General features: G+C 59.6%; 6 protein-coding genes and 1 non-coding gene across 7 annotated transcripts; 5 read left to right on the plus strand and 2 right to left on the minus strand.

Annotated features, from left to right (window-relative positions):
* Window positions 1-1,488: 1,488 nt before the first annotated feature.
* GGTG_06735 (hypothetical protein) lies at window positions 1,489-2,401 on the minus strand. Its single transcript, XM_009224557.1, has 3 exons — window positions 1,791-2,401; window positions 1,602-1,726; window positions 1,489-1,513 (listed from the first exon to the last, which is right to left on the minus strand). The coding sequence occupies exons 1-2, from the start codon at window positions 2,198-2,200 to the stop codon at window positions 1,615-1,617; spliced, it is 522 nt and encodes a 173-aa protein (XP_009222821.1). The 5' UTR covers window positions 2,201-2,401; the 3' UTR covers window positions 1,489-1,513; window positions 1,602-1,614.
* A 359-nt stretch (window positions 2,402-2,760) lies between these two features.
* GGTG_06736 (translation factor pelota) lies at window positions 2,761-4,305 on the plus strand. Its single transcript, XM_009224558.1, has 2 exons — window positions 2,761-2,981; window positions 3,096-4,305. The coding sequence occupies exons 1-2, from the start codon at window positions 2,892-2,894 to the stop codon at window positions 4,224-4,226; spliced, it is 1,221 nt and encodes a 406-aa protein (XP_009222822.1). The 5' UTR covers window positions 2,761-2,891; the 3' UTR covers window positions 4,227-4,305.
* A 679-nt stretch (window positions 4,306-4,984) lies between these two features.
* On the plus strand, window positions 4,985-9,760 carry GGTG_06737 (WD repeat-containing protein 44). Its single transcript, XM_009224559.1, has 4 exons — window positions 4,985-5,270; window positions 5,491-5,738; window positions 5,923-6,077; window positions 6,170-9,760. The coding sequence occupies exons 1-4, from the start codon at window positions 5,087-5,089 to the stop codon at window positions 9,417-9,419; spliced, it is 3,837 nt and encodes a 1,278-aa protein (XP_009222823.1). The 5' UTR covers window positions 4,985-5,086; the 3' UTR covers window positions 9,420-9,760.
* A 278-nt stretch (window positions 9,761-10,038) lies between these two features.
* On the plus strand, window positions 10,039-10,143 carry GGTG_20134. Its single transcript has one exon. It is a non-coding gene; the product is annotated as a tRNA-Leu (tRNA).
* A 1,041-nt stretch (window positions 10,144-11,184) lies between these two features.
* On the plus strand, window positions 11,185-12,624 carry GGTG_06738 (hypothetical protein). The gene is made up of 2 exons (XM_009224560.1): window positions 11,185-11,994; window positions 12,100-12,624. The coding sequence occupies exons 1-2, from the start codon at window positions 11,283-11,285 to the stop codon at window positions 12,324-12,326; spliced, it is 939 nt and encodes a 312-aa protein (XP_009222824.1). The 5' UTR covers window positions 11,185-11,282; the 3' UTR covers window positions 12,327-12,624.
* Window positions 12,625-13,159: 535 nt separating this feature from the next.
* GGTG_06739 (hypothetical protein) lies at window positions 13,160-14,055 on the plus strand. Its single transcript, XM_009224561.1, has one exon. It carries the CDS (start codon window positions 13,351-13,353, stop codon window positions 13,804-13,806), a length of 456 nt encoding a protein of 151 aa, XP_009222825.1. The 5' UTR covers window positions 13,160-13,350; the 3' UTR covers window positions 13,807-14,055.
* On the minus strand, window positions 13,941-15,166 carry GGTG_06740 (hypothetical protein). The gene is made up of 2 exons (XM_009224562.1): window positions 14,316-15,166; window positions 13,941-14,235 (listed from the first exon to the last, which is right to left on the minus strand). The coding sequence occupies exons 1-2, from the start codon at window positions 15,091-15,093 to the stop codon at window positions 14,042-14,044; spliced, it is 972 nt and encodes a 323-aa protein (XP_009222826.1). The 5' UTR covers window positions 15,094-15,166; the 3' UTR covers window positions 13,941-14,041.
* Between the last annotated feature and the right edge of the window lie 97 nt (window positions 15,167-15,263).

Here is a 15,263-nt window from a genome sequence, read left to right on the forward strand (position 1 = left end):
AGCTCACAGCCTCAAGCCTTCCTGCGGCCACTCATCGTACACCGACACGAAATCCTTCCTCATCGCGTTAGGGGCACGCTAGTTTTGCTCAGGAGGGGCCAAAAAGCAAATACCAAAACGCTCACCGGCCTACTTTATGTTCCATGGTTTTCGAGTGACCTAGCCACTAAATCCCTTCTGTTTCTGACCGCAGGCGCTGTCTTTGACTCTCTTCACCGGCCAGAGGTGCAAGAACTTGACGCCGAGATCAGGACACCTAATGTCGCGAAATCGCGACGGTAGATTTGAAGTATGAGCATCGCCCTTTGAGCTACCCCTGAAGCGTTTACCGCGGGCTCTTTTTGACACTAGGGCTCGACCTCCCGTTGGTCAGGCTGTCTGACACGTACCTGCCCGCCCGCCTGTCCACCTAAACGCTTGTTAGTGCTTTCCCATTGACATGTCCCTGTCAAAGATGCGGTCTCAGCATGTCAATTGCTAGTCCCAGCACCCAGAAGAAGCACGCGCGCGCAACATCGCTCAATTCTTGCCGAGATGACAGTCGGGTTTTAGCGTTGCAGTTAGGGACTCGGAATCGATCAGGATTCAGGGTCGCCCCCAAGACAAGCACGTCGTTTTAGTGTCACGACTACTCCCGTTGGGCAAAGAGGTCCCATTACTTGCACTCTGGATCGTCCAGGAGCGGAGCTTTCGGATCCAGATACCTACGTACCTACCTACGTAGGCACCTATTTTGCCCAACACGCCTGCTTATCTGCAAGGGCCCAAACAGAGAGCCAGCCGTGCTTCGGTCAAGCGAGATGTTAATAGGCACGGCAGGCCACGGACACGCCTAGAGTCTTTTGCGAAAAAGCAAGAACAATAACAGCGGCGATGGCCTACCTACCGGCTAAAGATAACGAAACAAGGCCATGATGCGGTATTTCTGCTGCCATTTCTTCTACCAATCCCTGCGCAACAAATCAGGGTGAGCTGCCCCCGCTGCTGACAGCTCTGTGTCGAGCTACCAAATCTGGCGGCGAGTCAATGTGATGTAAACGCTTGGCTCATCGTCGATTCCCGCTTACATAGAAAATTAACGCGACAAAACATGCTGTCCGCGAGACACAAATGCCATCGAATTAAACCTCAATTCTAAACCCTGGCCACGAAAAAAAACCTATCCCTTCCCATGGGTAAAAGCAATTATCCAGCGATGAAAAAGCCCCATGCTCAACCTCGCACGCCACCAACGCCTCAATGGACCCCAGAGAGACTGGATGCTACCCGGGCTACTTGAAACTTTCATTAGCCCCACGCCACGCTCCTATCTAATATCGATACCTATATCTTGGAACACAGGGGAACGGTTTATCCAGCCCGGTTAATACACATACCTCTACCGGAAAACTCCTCCCCTGATATGCTTCACCAATAGCCCTCAACACGGACGTCTAGTTTCATTCGGTTCCTGCAATGGGCTAGCTCGCATCAACTACGAGCCTATGAGCCATTGGTGCTTTGAGACTATCAGCTTCCATATTTACCACAGATGGTCAGCCAAAGAAGGACTGCTTTGGGTACCTCGGGGACCTCGGGTACATAACTGTGGCGCAACTTACTAGTAGTGGAGACCTACGTTGCTGGAGCTCTTCTGGGGGAATGGGTTTGTCCAATGGCGCTGGGGGTCGCACGGTTGGCGAGTAAAGGTGGAGCTGGTCGGTATGGCACCCCAACCCGAGGCTGTCTGGAGCGGACGTCCTCTCGTCAGCTAGGTATTGTGGGCACGACGGGAGTTGGGTGCCACTTACACCGAAACCGAGAATTGACTATGCATGCCTACTCGCGTTGTGGAAAGTTCCTGGTGACTTCGTAGAATAGGAGTGGGAGGAAGCAGTTGCGATGTAGAACCATGAGGGAGATGGTCCTCAGCTGGCGAGATAATAACAGTTGGTGGTGGTTGCGGGTATGGGAGCGATGTGCTGGGGACTTCTGCGAGAGTTACCGAGGAACGATTCGGCTGAGCTGCCACCCTCTGATGTCGCGAAAGCCGGAGCTGCTTATATGCGACAACGATGCTGGTAATGGCGAGCAGGATCCCAAGAATTCCAAAGGCGAGTGCAAGGATGTTGGGATCCAAAGACTGTCCACTTTGCTGTGCGGCAGCTTGGGAGGTGCGGGTATCAGGGATATTATCCCGGCGAAGGATATTGAATGCCATTTTGCTAAATATATCCGCTTTGGGAGCTTGAGATGCAACGACAAACAGATAGTATCACTCTTTTATGAAATGAGATATTCTGGGTGTGTTTGGACATTCTGCTACCGTCTGCCCGTTCATTTATATGTTGGCTCTTTCAGCCGGGAAGGCGCGTACTCCCAGAAGGAGACACACACACCCGAATTGAATGGCCAAGCCACCTTTAGCACCCCACAGAAAAACGGGCGGAAAGCCCCATGCAAGCTATCAGACTCCCCCCCTGATTGGTTTTTCTTCCTCATCGACTGGGTTAGCTTCAATCGCCCATCAGACAGTCTGCATGGCGCACGGTCAAGAAAGTACGACCTTGATTGGGATACTCGCGACAGCTCAGCCCCCCTGTGCATATGGGAAGGAACACGGAACATAAGAACACACGGACATAGCGGGGCTACTGTCTACGCTCAACTCACTAGTGAGCGAGGAACCCCAAAGGTGGAAGACAGGAACGTACCGGAGTTACGTACCGCCCAGCACATGTTGAATACTAGTAGGGTGCAGCCACCCTTGGACCCCGCCTTCCAATTGCTATTTCCCGCCCCGCACAGCTACGTCACGGCGAAAATCGGACAATTGAAAGTTGCGACAAGAAACGTCGTTCAACCTTCAATCTTCACGGCTCAAATACAGAAGAAGCTACCAATCAACCACCATGCTGCTGGCAGGGTCAAAAAAGTCTCTCGCGTTTGATTCGATTGGTGAAGGAGGCGTAGCGCTCCTGCCGACGGAGCCAGAAGACATGGTAAGCCGTGTTCAATCTACGTTGGCCCCTTTTGCAAGATAACGTGTCAGTATTGACAATAAGGCAACAATGACTCTGGAAGAAAATGCTAATGTGCCCTTCCCATTCCCATAGTGGCACGCAAATAACCTGATCGCGGCCGACGATGTCCTCAAGGCGCACGCGGTGCGCAAGGTAGTGGTCGAGAGCAAGACGGGCAGCACGTCGTCGCAGCGGGTACACACGGAGCTCACCATAAAGGTGACGTCGACCTTCTTCGACCCGGCTGCGTCGGCGCTGCACGTGTCGGGCACGGTGACTTCGGAGAACAGCTTCGTGGCCCTGGGCCAGTACCACACGCTCGACCTGGAGCTCAACCGGCCCTTCACGCTGTGGAAGCGGCACGGCTGGGACTCAGTCGCGGTCGAGACGCTGCGCAACGCGCTCAACCAGGACAAGGACGGCGCCGTCGCGGCCGTGGTCATGCAGGAGGGGCTCGCCAACATCTGCCTCATCACCGACTTCCAGACCCTGCTCAAGCAGCGCGTCGAGAGCAGTGTGCCGCGCAAGCGCGCCGCGAGCAGCGAGACCGAGGGCGGGATGCGCAGGTTCTACGAGAAGACGCTGTCGACGCTGCTGCGCGCCGTCGAGTTCGGGGGCGAGTCGAGGCCGCTGCTGCTCGCGTCGCCGGGCTTCGTGGCGCAGGACTTCAAAAAGTACATAAGCGAGGAGGGGGCGCGGCGCGCCGACAAGATGCTGCAGCGGCTGGCGCGGGAGGCCGTGGTGGTGCACTCGAGCTCGGGCCACCTGCACTCGCTCAACGAGGTGCTCAAGAGCGCCGAGGTGCAGGCGCTGATGCGGGACAAGAAGTTCAGCCACGAGACGGGCTACATGGACGACTTCTTCACGCGGATGCGGCGCGACGACGGCCGCGCGTGGTACGGGACCGGCCCGGTGGAGAAGGCGGTGCGCGAGGGCGCCGTGGGCCGGGGCGGCGGCGTGCTGCTCGTCAACAACGCGCTGTTCCGCAGCCTGGACATCGCGACGAGGCGGCGCTATGTCGCGCTCGTGGACAAGGTCAAGGAGGATGGAGGCGAGGCGAGGATACTGAGCAGCGATCACGAAAGTGGGCAGCGCCTAGATGCCCTCGGCGGCATCGCCGCTACTTTGACCTACCCAATATTCGATCTGGACGAGGAAGGCGAGGGTGAGGCAGGGGCGGAAGATGGCGGAGGTGCAGATGGGAACGGGGCAGCTATTATTTGACTCTAGAACGGGTGGGAAAGTTGGGTGCAGTTCTTTTCTCGAGATACCTCCAATACATTTCGCATTTTTACTTCAACGACTAGCGTATGCCAGTGCTGTGTACAGGCAGGACAACGTTATGGCATGGACAAGCAAAGTTGTGGTGGATGATGTCGCTTGATGAGCTCCACTGACCCAAGTTGTGCCTTGGCAAGGTGCACTGACGCCGACGAACAGAACAACTTGTGGAGAAAGTCGGCCGCCAAGCCTCAATAGATGCGATCAGATCCAATGCGACGTAATTCTGGGAAGTTTCGTAAGACTGCGTTGATGATGGATATCGACCTGCTCCGTGCCCGCCGTTTGCAATGGCTCAAATCCTAACAGGCGACCTACCTAGGGCTAGTCGATTGATCGACTCCTCGCCCGCTCGTTCTGTCCACTGGGAGCTACTGCAGGCTGTAGGGCTGGCGACAATGCTACTGCTCGAGCGTTGCGCCTCGGTTGTCGTCAATCAATCCTTCCATGGATGTCAATGACGTCGCTAGACGCTAGGTCTTGGCGCCGCAAAATCAATCTCACCAGCTCCGGTTGCGACAGAGACCAGACGGAGCCTCTCGGCTGCAGGGGACACCCGAGCGCTCCTTCACTAGAGTAAGAAACCCAACCGGGCTCGCATGCGCATGTTTGCGCATCGAACTCGCTGCTGTGCTGCCTTGCTGGTTGCTGTCGCATTTGCTCCGACCATCCCTTTTTTTTTTTTTTTTTGCTCTGCTGATCGAGTTTGATTTAATTTTCTCCGCTGGAGGCGCGGCTTGGATAGACTCGCGTGCGCCTTGTGTCGGCGAGATCAACTCGCCCATCTCCTTAGCCGTTTCTCCATGGCCAACTTGGGCGGGCGCGCCCACCACAATGTCAAGATGGCCCTGACGGCGGAGGACCCTCGAGTCGAGGTGAACGGCCATGCTCTCCAGCAGCCGCCGCAGGTCTTTGTCACCTCGCCATCCCCAAGCGAGACGCCGCCGCTCGCCGATTCGGGTCATCTACCCCCCGCGAACCTCGATGGTCAGTCGCCCTGTCCCATCCCCTCACGCCATCCCATCGCGCTCGAAAGGCAAAGAAGGGCGCGCATGGATCGCGACCTAGCTAAGTCGTCGCAACGTGCTGCGTACTGGGAGGATGTGCCGAGAAAAGTAGCATGGATGCCCACGTGCTGGCTTTTTTGTCTTTGCTCTCCGGCAATGGCGCAAAACCTTAAGCTGACGGGCTTGACACTCTCCTGCAGGCACACACCCTGACAACTCTAAATCCGTCTCCCTCCCCAAGACGCCCACGAAAGCGACTACAAAGGCCCCACGATCCGACGAATTTCACTACTCCCCGGGTGCCGTCACCCCGTCTTCCGCCAAGGATGCTGCCGACGAAGACAGCCGGCCGAAGGGCGCCCAGAACGGCCAGGTCGAGGTCCCGTCCAGACCGTCGCTCCCCGTCACCCCAGCACGTAGCAGCTCGACCATAGATCCCTTGTCACAGGTACGACTGCGCTGTCCCCAGGGGCTTCATCACACGGCTCTGCCCCTTCTCCCTCTAGAAACTCTCCTGGCTGCCTTCTGGCGCAGGGGCAACGCCGCAACAATCCCAGCCGCAGCAGTACCGAGATTGAGTGTGCTGGTGGCTTGCAGGCTGAACCACGCTAACGCAAGGCTGTCGCCGACAGCACATCGTCCTCCGAACCAACACGGATCGCACAATCTCCTCGAGGCTACGGAGCCAAACCCTGCGACCCGATAATTCATCTGCGTCCGAAGGTCTTGGATCGAGCGGCGACGGCCAGCTTAGGCCCCCAAACTCCGATGCCCCAGAGAAGAAGAAGTACGTGATCCGTCCGGAGGGGGTTGGGGTCATTGTCGTGGTTGGCCCGGTGTGACACTCGAGTATCCAGGCTGACTTGAGGCCTTGCACAGGACCCGTGTCTCCTTTCTCAGTCGGCTCAGCATGCGCGGAAGCAAGAAGAAGGGCGACCGCGACGGCGACGACAACGGCTCGGAGCCTAGCGACCAGCGACCCGACGGTAACAATGCCCGAGTATTTTCGACCGTCGGTGCCGGCGGCTTCATACCGCATCATAAGGAGCCTCCTCGCTACATCCGCACGAAGGCTCACAACAAGAAAAACCGAGAGTTCAACCGCATGTTTTTGGCACAGGAGCTGATCGGCACAAGACCGCCCAAGGATAGCGGCGGACCGAACCCGGCCACGGTGGACGCGGCTAAGACACCCCTCGTCACAGTCTCGTCGGCCGACGGTATGGGCAGGACGGTGGCGAAAACGGGCGGGGCCATCTGGGCGACCGAGTTCAGCCGAGACGGCAGGTTCCTGGCAGCAGCAGGCCGGGACATGGTGGTGCGGGTATGGGCGGTGATCTCGACGCACGAGGAGCGGCGCATGCACGAGGAAGACGAGGAGGCGACTCGCGGCGCCGCTGGCGGGGAGAGGCTTAGCGCGCCCGTGTTTCGGGAGAAGCCTGTGCGCGAGTTCGAGGGCCACACGGGCGAGATCCTGGACCTGAGCTGGAGCAAGAACAACTTCCTGCTGTCGACGTCGATGGACCGAACAGTGCGCCTGTGGCACGTCAGCCGCCGCGAATGCCTGTGCAGCTTCCGCCACAGCGAATTCGTCAGCAAGGTCGCCTTCCACCCGCTCGACGACCGCTTCTTCCTCGCCGGCTGCCTCGATGCCACCCTGAGGTTATGGAGCATCCCCGACAAGGCGGTGGCGTTTTCGGCCGAGACGGCGGACCTCATCACCGCCGTGGCCTTCTCGCCCGACGGCTCGGTGGCCATGGCGGGAATGCTCAGCGGCATCTGCAACTTCTACGAGACCCAAGGTCTCAAGCTGCAGTCGCAGCTGCACGTACGCTCGTCGCGCGGCAAGAACGCCAAGGGCAGCAAGATCACGGGCATCCAGACGGCGGAGCTCTCCGGGAGCAGCACGGGCGACAAGGTCAAGGTGCTGATAACGTCAACTGATGCGCGTGTGCGCATCTACAATCTGCGCGACAAGACGCTGGACGCCAAGTTCAAGGGACACGACCACGCTGTTGGGCAGCTTTGCGCGAGCTTCAGCGACGACGGCAGCTATGTAATCTGCCCCAGCGAAGATCGCAAGACTTTTATATGGAGCCTCGGCCGGCCGCCTCCTGGTGCTGCTGGGGCCGAGGACGGCGCGAGTGGGGGTCAAAACGGTTCGCAGACGGGTGGAGGAGGGGTGGACAACCTGAAGGGTGATAAAGGGCCATGCGAGTGCTTCTCGGCACATGCCGCCGTCGTCACGACGGCCATATTCGCGCCGACACGGACGCGGCAGCTGCTGGGGAATAGCGGCGATCCGGTTTATGATTTGTGCAACCCGCCGCCAGTGACGTTGGTGTCGATGGGTGAGGCAGAGGAGGCAGCCGCCGCCGCGCGCTCTCCGCCGCCGTCTGTTGTGTCTCACGAAGCCGCCGCTCACAACCACAGCCAAACGGCCCTGTCCGAGGCGGGGCAGACAATGGGCAGCATGGCCAAAGCGAGGAAGGCGGAACAGTCGCCAGCGTACCTTGCGCGATCAACACATTACGACGGCAATATTATCGTCACGTCAGACGATGCAGGCATTATCAAGGTGTTCCGGCAGGACTGCGCCTTCAGGCGGCGCACTGACGGCTTTGATACAGCCTCGGTCCTGAGCCGCCGGACTGGCAGCCTCGTTGGCCGTAGCGCGAGTATTCTGACGCGGACTAGTGCTTCCAGCGGCGGCCCACGCTCGCGGCACGGCTCCATGTCCACTCCCATTGCGCCAGGAAGCGGCTTTGTTGCTAGCTCGGATCATATCCTTTCGTGGCGAAGTGGGGTCGAGTCTGACGACAGAGCGGGTAGCGTCAGCAGTGTGGCCGGGTCGCCGGCGCTTAGCGACAGGGCTCCGAGAAGCGAACGCAGCATCAGCCCATCTAAGAGCAATAGCGGGAGCCCCAACGCGAACCTTGCGAGCGAGCGGAGGCGGGAGCTCTACATCCACAGCTCGCCTCTGGTGCCCAAGGACAGAAAGAAGGATCTCGTTCTGAACAGCCCGGCGTCTAGCACGTTCAGCGGCGCTCGCGTCCCCGGCGGCCCCCCTGCTATATTTCTCAGAGACAAGCAGCGCGATGGCCATGACCAGAAGCCAGACGAAGCGGACACGAATCAAACCCCAACGGAACCGCCAACCCCTGCATTCTCGTTTGTTATCGGAGACGACAGCAATGACGCAGACCGCGCCGCTCCGATGGCGAAACATGAACAGCAGAGTAGCAACGCTGCAAATGAGGCTGGTGAGGAGCAGACCCCTGTCACCGAGGCAGGTCCTCCTACCAAGGGTACGAAAGAACAGGCTGAAGGCGGTACTGGTCTGATGTCAGCAACTGGGTTGTGGAGCATCAAGTGGCCTCGTATGCCCAATCTGCGCATGTCTATTGGCAACATTCCCGGGATGGGAGGCGGTGGCTCAGGCAAGGACGGCGGCAGTCCTGGTCCAGGCGGCCATGGTCGGGATAGCAGCGACATGACGGCAAAAGGGGACACGGAGGGCGATGTCAAGCACAAGGACCAGGACAGGGACGCAAACGGAACCTCGGACAAGAAGTCTCGCACTCCGCTCTCGAACACGCCAGGGGACAGGCAAGGCATTCTTGGAGGCGGGAGATTGCGGCAAAAATCGTCACCTGCTGTGACGCCTCCCCTAAAGTCTGTTGAGTTTGCTCTTGGCGACAGCGCCGACAGCGCCGCAGGCGCCAGGGAGGTTCTGGCGTCGGCGCCCACGGATCGGGCGTGCGGGACGGCGCCAAAGTCGGGCCCGGCAGAGGCGTCCACGGGAGACGTCGGCAGCACGGATGGCCGGCCGCAGCAGCAGCAGCAGCACCAGCAGCAGCACCAGCAGCAGCACCAGCGGCGACACAGCCTCCTCCCCTCGATCCCCAGCGCGTCGCGGCTGTCCATGGTCAGCCGCATGAGCTCGGACGTGGCGTCAATTGGCTCCGACGACGACATGGCGTGCCGGCGCTGCGGCGGGCGCGAGTTCAAGGCCAAGCGCTCGGGCGTGGCGCGCCAGCAGCGGTTCGTGTGCGCAAAGTGCGGCTCGCCGGCCCCGGCCCAGGACGGCGCCGCGCCGGTGGCGTCGCCGGCCGCCAGGAAGCGCTAGGACGCGCCGCTGGGCCGGTGGTGGGGGCGGCTCCGAGGGGCGTTGCGGCGGGGGACCTGCCCGTGCTGTGGACGAGCAAATATCAAGAGGGGCGGTAGCGCCCAAGCGCGATAATCCAGGCGAGCACACGGGTTGATGTACATATACCTTTTTTTTTTCATTATTTTAATCTTCTTTTCTTTGTTTCCGGAACCGGAAAGCACGGCGCGACTGTCGCATACAGGGCACTCTTGGCTGGGGCCGTCACGGGTCATCGGGAATTCGTTTTCGATATACTTTGTAGTTATGCCATTACGTATCATAACCTTCCTGGCAACGATTCTATGAATCCAGGTCTACCCAGCAGGCAGGTGGTGGTGGGGTTGCCCTGTTCGCGTTGGTGATGTGCAAGGCTGACAAGAGAGACAGACCTATGGAGTCGGGGAAGGAAGGGCTCGCCTTTGGAAATGAGGGCATAATGCCCGTTGACTTCCATATCTACTGCATGATCAACCAACGAAGCCTTGTGGCTTGCATCTGACGGGCAGCGGAGCACATATCTACCCGCCTACCCCCATACGCCTGAGTCACTTCTCTCTTGGGATCGCATCCACAACCGGCCGTCCATCCAATCAACACAGGCAAGATGGCCGAGCGGTCTAAGGCGCTAGCTTCAGGAGGATCTCGAGATCTGAGGGATTTGCTAGTCACGCAAGTGGCGTGGGTTCGAATCCCACTCTTGTCATAACGTTTTGCATTTTGCTGCGCCGAGTTGGCATGGATATTTCGTATAAGGAGGTGTGGCATCGAATCTGGTTGGTTGCCGCCGAGATTTTTTTATTGCTCGTTACGTTGGTAGTGAACAATCTTTTTCGTTAAACTTATGCGTATATCTTTACAGTGATTCCCAATTAAGCTTCAGGAAACTTGGCGCTGCTGAGCTGACAGAGCCGCCTCGATTTTCTTGTGTTGTGCAGCACGGCTCAGGGGCATATTGGTCCACCAACATGTACGATCTTTTGTATTGATGACATTAAGCCCCGTTGGCGGTCCAGGTTAACTGGATCGGACTCACGCCGTGGCTGCAGTGCTATTGGTTTCGGGGGGAAAAAAACTGCCTCTCACGTGGTTTTGGTCTCAAAAGGAATGCGACCATGGCAGGAACAAAACGTATCAGGGGTCTGGACCATAAGTAAGCACACTCAAATGAGACAGGGCCGGCAGCTGACGGAGCGCTATTGGAAGACTATTGTTTTTGGGGTCCGGAATAGGCAGTTAGATCTAGGAAGTGCGAGTCCGAGTCCGATGGGCCACCCTCTCCCCCTTCACGGCCAACAGTCGACGGAGACATTGGGGCCTAAGCCGCCGGACCAACGAGACACCACGGGCAAATTAAAAAAAAGCCTTGATTCTGATCAGCCTCTGCTAGGTAGCATTTGAAGGATGCCCCTTGGTCATCCTGCACGGCGCCGGAGGTGGTTAGAACCTCTGACCACCACGCAGGCAGGATTCTGGCCCGGGCCAATATTGCCATGTAGGCCAAGACATGGCAGCCCATGTGCGACCGAGGACTGGGAATAGTTGCACCTTGTGACTTGATGACAAGGCCCCAGGACGCCATCACTTTGGTGTGTGCGGCACATCCGTCTGCTCGCGGGCGTGTGTGTGTCTGCCTGGAAGTGCGTGCCTGGGCTGTTTCATGACATTATGGTGTTGAGTCGGCTTCTCAGGTTTCCTATAAAGAGAGACTGGAACGGCTCTCTAATATTCCCAAGATGTCTGCTCTAAAAGACAGGCCCGCAGCTCTCCTCTGACCTCCCCAGCAGCGGCAGCACCAAAGCCCCCCCACGCATCATCAACCAACCCCCTTACCCCTCCCCGGCGATGCATCTCCTCTCCCTCCTCCCCCTGGCAGCCGCCTGCAGCGCGGCCGCCGTGGCCCGCCAGGAGGCGGCCGCCGCCGCACCCGGCAGCAGCGGGATCCACAACTGGATGGCCGGCCCCTTCCCCGCCGACAACGGCCGCCTGCGCGTGGCCGCGCCCGAGGTGCTGACCCTGTCGGTGGCCGAGGTGATGGAGAAGGGCGGCAACGCCACCGTGGCGGCCCCCTCGCCCGAGATGGCAGCAGCCCCAGCCCCCGCGGAGGTGCTGGGGCGGCGCGACGTCTTCGGGGCCGACGACCGCGTCCTCAAGACGGACACGACGTACCCCTGGTCCGCCATGGGCCGGCTGCTGATCCAGTCGCCCAACGGCAACTACATCTGCTCGGGGTCCATGGTGGGCGCGCGCGTGCTGCTGGCGGCGCGGCACTGCGTCGTGGACGGGGCGTCGTACACCTTCTCGCCGGCCTACTACAACGGCGACCGGTTGCCGACGGCGTTCGCGACCCTCGTCATCCGCATCCCCGGCAAGAACGAGGACAATGGCGGGTGCGGCTGGAAGGACGACTGGGCGCTCTTTATCCTCAACAGGAACCCGGGTAACGGCTACCTCGGGTTCAAAACCTTCCCCGACAGGCTGTCGGGGGCCAGCGCCGACTGGTGGAACTACGGCTACCCGGGGGATAAGTCGCCGTCGGGGCCCTATGCGCAGAACCGTATGTGCTTTTTATTTTTCTTTCCTTTTTTTTATATTCTTTTTGCTGTCTCCTCTCAGCAAGAACATGTCAGACTAACTCTAGACTCTGTCCGACCTCTTGCAGGCTTCAAGGTCCGCAAGAACCCCGGCTGCGGCAGCAGTGAGGGGGGCGCGCTGCTGTCTGACGTCGACGCCGCGGGCGGCCAGTCCGGCGGGCCCATCTGGATCCCCGAGTCCGACGGGCGCTACCAGTACGCCGTGCTGGTCGGCGGCAGCTCCCAGAACACGATACTGTCACACGGCTCGGCCCTGCTCAACGCCATCGTGGCTGCCAGGAGGGACTACCCCTAAGCTGCGACTGGCTGCAACGTGGGACGAGTCCTTTGGCGGGTTTGTCTCGTCACGTTTGTCTCGAGCAAAAAAGTGTAGAGGTATATGTACGCGGTTATAGACCGCTGCCCGTTCTGTTTCACTTCTTTGTCATGTGGGAATTTTATCGTATGGGAGGATTGGAGAAGTCAGATGCCCTCCAAGCCTTTTGGATGCATGGTTTGGATTTCAGGGCGTGTGTAGAAAACACTGTCTTGCATCACAGCCAATACGACACTCGACGGGGAAATTTCTGGAAGAAGACGAGGAAAACCCGCCGTAACCGAGGCTTCGGCTTGCCTCTTCCAAGCAGCCGTGCGAGTTGAGTGGATGGGATTACCAAATAGACAGGAGTGTTTTACGGAAAAGCCGACGACGCTACGACCCTTCCCCCAAAAATCTCCAAGGATGTTCAAAATCTCTGGGGCAGTGACGTTTGGCGGCTCCGCTAGGGGAAAGCAAGTGTTCGATGCTAGCGCATCCCAGCAGCCCCACCCCTAGCCCATCCGTATTTTTTTTTTTTTTTTTTTTGGATACGAGTGCTCCACTACAGAACCAAGGCTTGCCGTAGAGGCTTGTTCACACCGCTAGCCAATTTCCCCCAACCCCATCGTGTTCAAGCACCACCGTTGGACACGAGCCGCGGGAGTGGAACTGCCGGCACTGTGGCCGGGGCTCCCGGGCCGGGGTCTGGGGCACTTGGCATTCGGCCCGTGGAGCTGGGCGGGAGAAGGGGAGGAGGCTCAATGCCATGATGATGGCGCGGCTCTGCAGCTGTCCATAGGAGAGGAAAAAGGGGTAGCAGGGGGAGGCAAGGACTGAGTATAAAGACGATGGCTTCCTCGCCCAGGACAGACATGTTATTCTTTCTGTCCTCATCCCGATCCAACACCATCAGGACTCACTTAATACTATCTCTACAAAACAAAAACCATTAATCCAACACTCTCCTTCTTTCCTCCCTACAACACAACTCCGTCGAGTCTTCAACCACACCACCATCAAAATGCAGTTCACCACCACCACCCTCATCACCCTCCTGGCCGCCGCCGCCTCGGCCGCCCCGGCCCCGGCCGCCGGCAAGCTCGCCGCCGTCTCCAAGATGGCCGAGGGCTCGCAGTGGACGATTGTCGACTTCAAGCGCACCTGCAACGACGCCGACACGTCGTGCGCCGTCAGCTTCGCCATCGACGCCGGCAGCGGCTCCGCCACGGCGTGCGCCTACAAGGTGGCCGCCGGCAAGCAGGCGTCGCGGGCCCCCCAGACGGGCGCCACCTGCGGCGACTACACCGTGACCTCGGGCTGGAGCGGCCAGTTCGGCGAGGGCCAGGGCTTCACGACGCTCGCCGTCGTCAACAACGTCAAGCGCCTCATCGCCTGGCCCGCGTACACGGACAAGCAGCTCGTCAACGGCAAGGCGGTCAGCCCGGACCAGAGCTACACCCCTGCCCGCCTTGGTTAGATGCGCTTTTGTTGTGGGGGCGCGCACTCCGAAGGAAAGGTTATATGAACTGTTTTTGTGACGGCCGAGACGGAACATTCCAAAGAGGGATGGACGAAGGGGAAGACAAGTCCCCGGTTAATGTTTTCCATAATGAGATAATAGAGCCAGATGTGTGATGCTCACATGGCATTTGCTTTGGGTGTCAAATACATAAGCTTCCCTGGTATCCGTGCTTCCTACCGTTTTACCTTTTTTAGTATGTCGACGGCACCATTGTGAGCACGCCGCCGTCCATCAGCAGCGACAGGCCGTTGAGATATGCCCCCGCCCTGGAACAGAGAAACAGGGTGGCGCCCGCAATGTCGGTCTCGTCCCCGAACCGCCCGGCGGGGATGAAGGCGGACGGGAACGTCTTGGCGTCAAAGACGAACTTTTCGCTTATTTCGCCTGTTTCCGGGTTTAGCCATCTGGTTACGTGCATATACGACATATGTCACCGGCCGCAACACACAAGGAAGGCAACTCACTCGGAAACACGCCCGGGTTCAGAATGTTGGCCCTGATGCCGTACCCCAGGAACAGATTCCCCAGCATCTTGAAGATGTGGTTCGCGGCCGCCTTGCTCGCATTGTACGGGATCCCCCCCTTCCCCAGCACGGCGCGCACGTACGAGCCCACGCTGGCCGTGACGACGACCTGGCTGGGCACGCCGGGCGTGTTGCCCGCCTTGTTGCCGCGGTCCAGCAGCTCCAGGAAGGCGACGGCGGTGAAGAAGGGCGCCGTCGCGTTGACCTCGAGCACGCGCCCGAACCGCTCCTCGGTCCAGTGCTCGAACACGTGCCGCTGCAGCTCCGCCGGCGTCGGCTTCGGCCCGTCCGCCGTCGCCGGCAGCACCCCGACCAGGTCCGGCCCCGTCGCGCCCGCGTTGGCCAGCACGAGGTTGACGTGCCCGACCTCGGCCGCCACGCGCGCCGCCGCCGCGGCCAGCTGGGCCTTGCTGGTCACGTCGGTCTGGATGGGCACGATGACGGGTTCGTCGCCGTCGCCGGGTTGGCTCGGAGAAGGGCGGCGGGGCCCCAGCAGCGCCGTCTCGTGCAGCTTGTCGAGCCGGCGGCCCAGGACGTAGACGCGGCGGGCGCCGTTGTGGGCCAGGGCCAGGGCCATAGTACGCCCGATGCCGGTACCGCCGCCCGTCACGACGGCGACCAGGCCCGGGACGCGGAAGAGCCGGGCCGGGTCGTACTTGTCGGTGGGGGAGGGCGAGGAGGCCGGGGCCGGGGCTGGGGTGGTTTCGGGGTCTTGCATTGCGGTCTGCGTTGGTTGTGGCTCGAGTTGGTTGTAGCACACGAGACTTTTGGTACCTGCGTAGGTACCTACCACCCTACCTAGATAATAATTTGATTGCCTCCGACATCGCACTGCATCTGTGCCGAGGGCCGGGAGCTTATTTCTCGTCCTTGTCAGTCAAACGTCCA

Source organism: Gaeumannomyces tritici, assembly GCF_000145635.1.
Source record: "Gaeumannomyces tritici R3-111a-1 unplaced genomic scaffold supercont2.3, whole genome shotgun sequence".
Lineage (NCBI taxonomy): Eukaryota > Fungi > Ascomycota > Sordariomycetes > Magnaporthales > Magnaporthaceae > Gaeumannomyces > Gaeumannomyces tritici.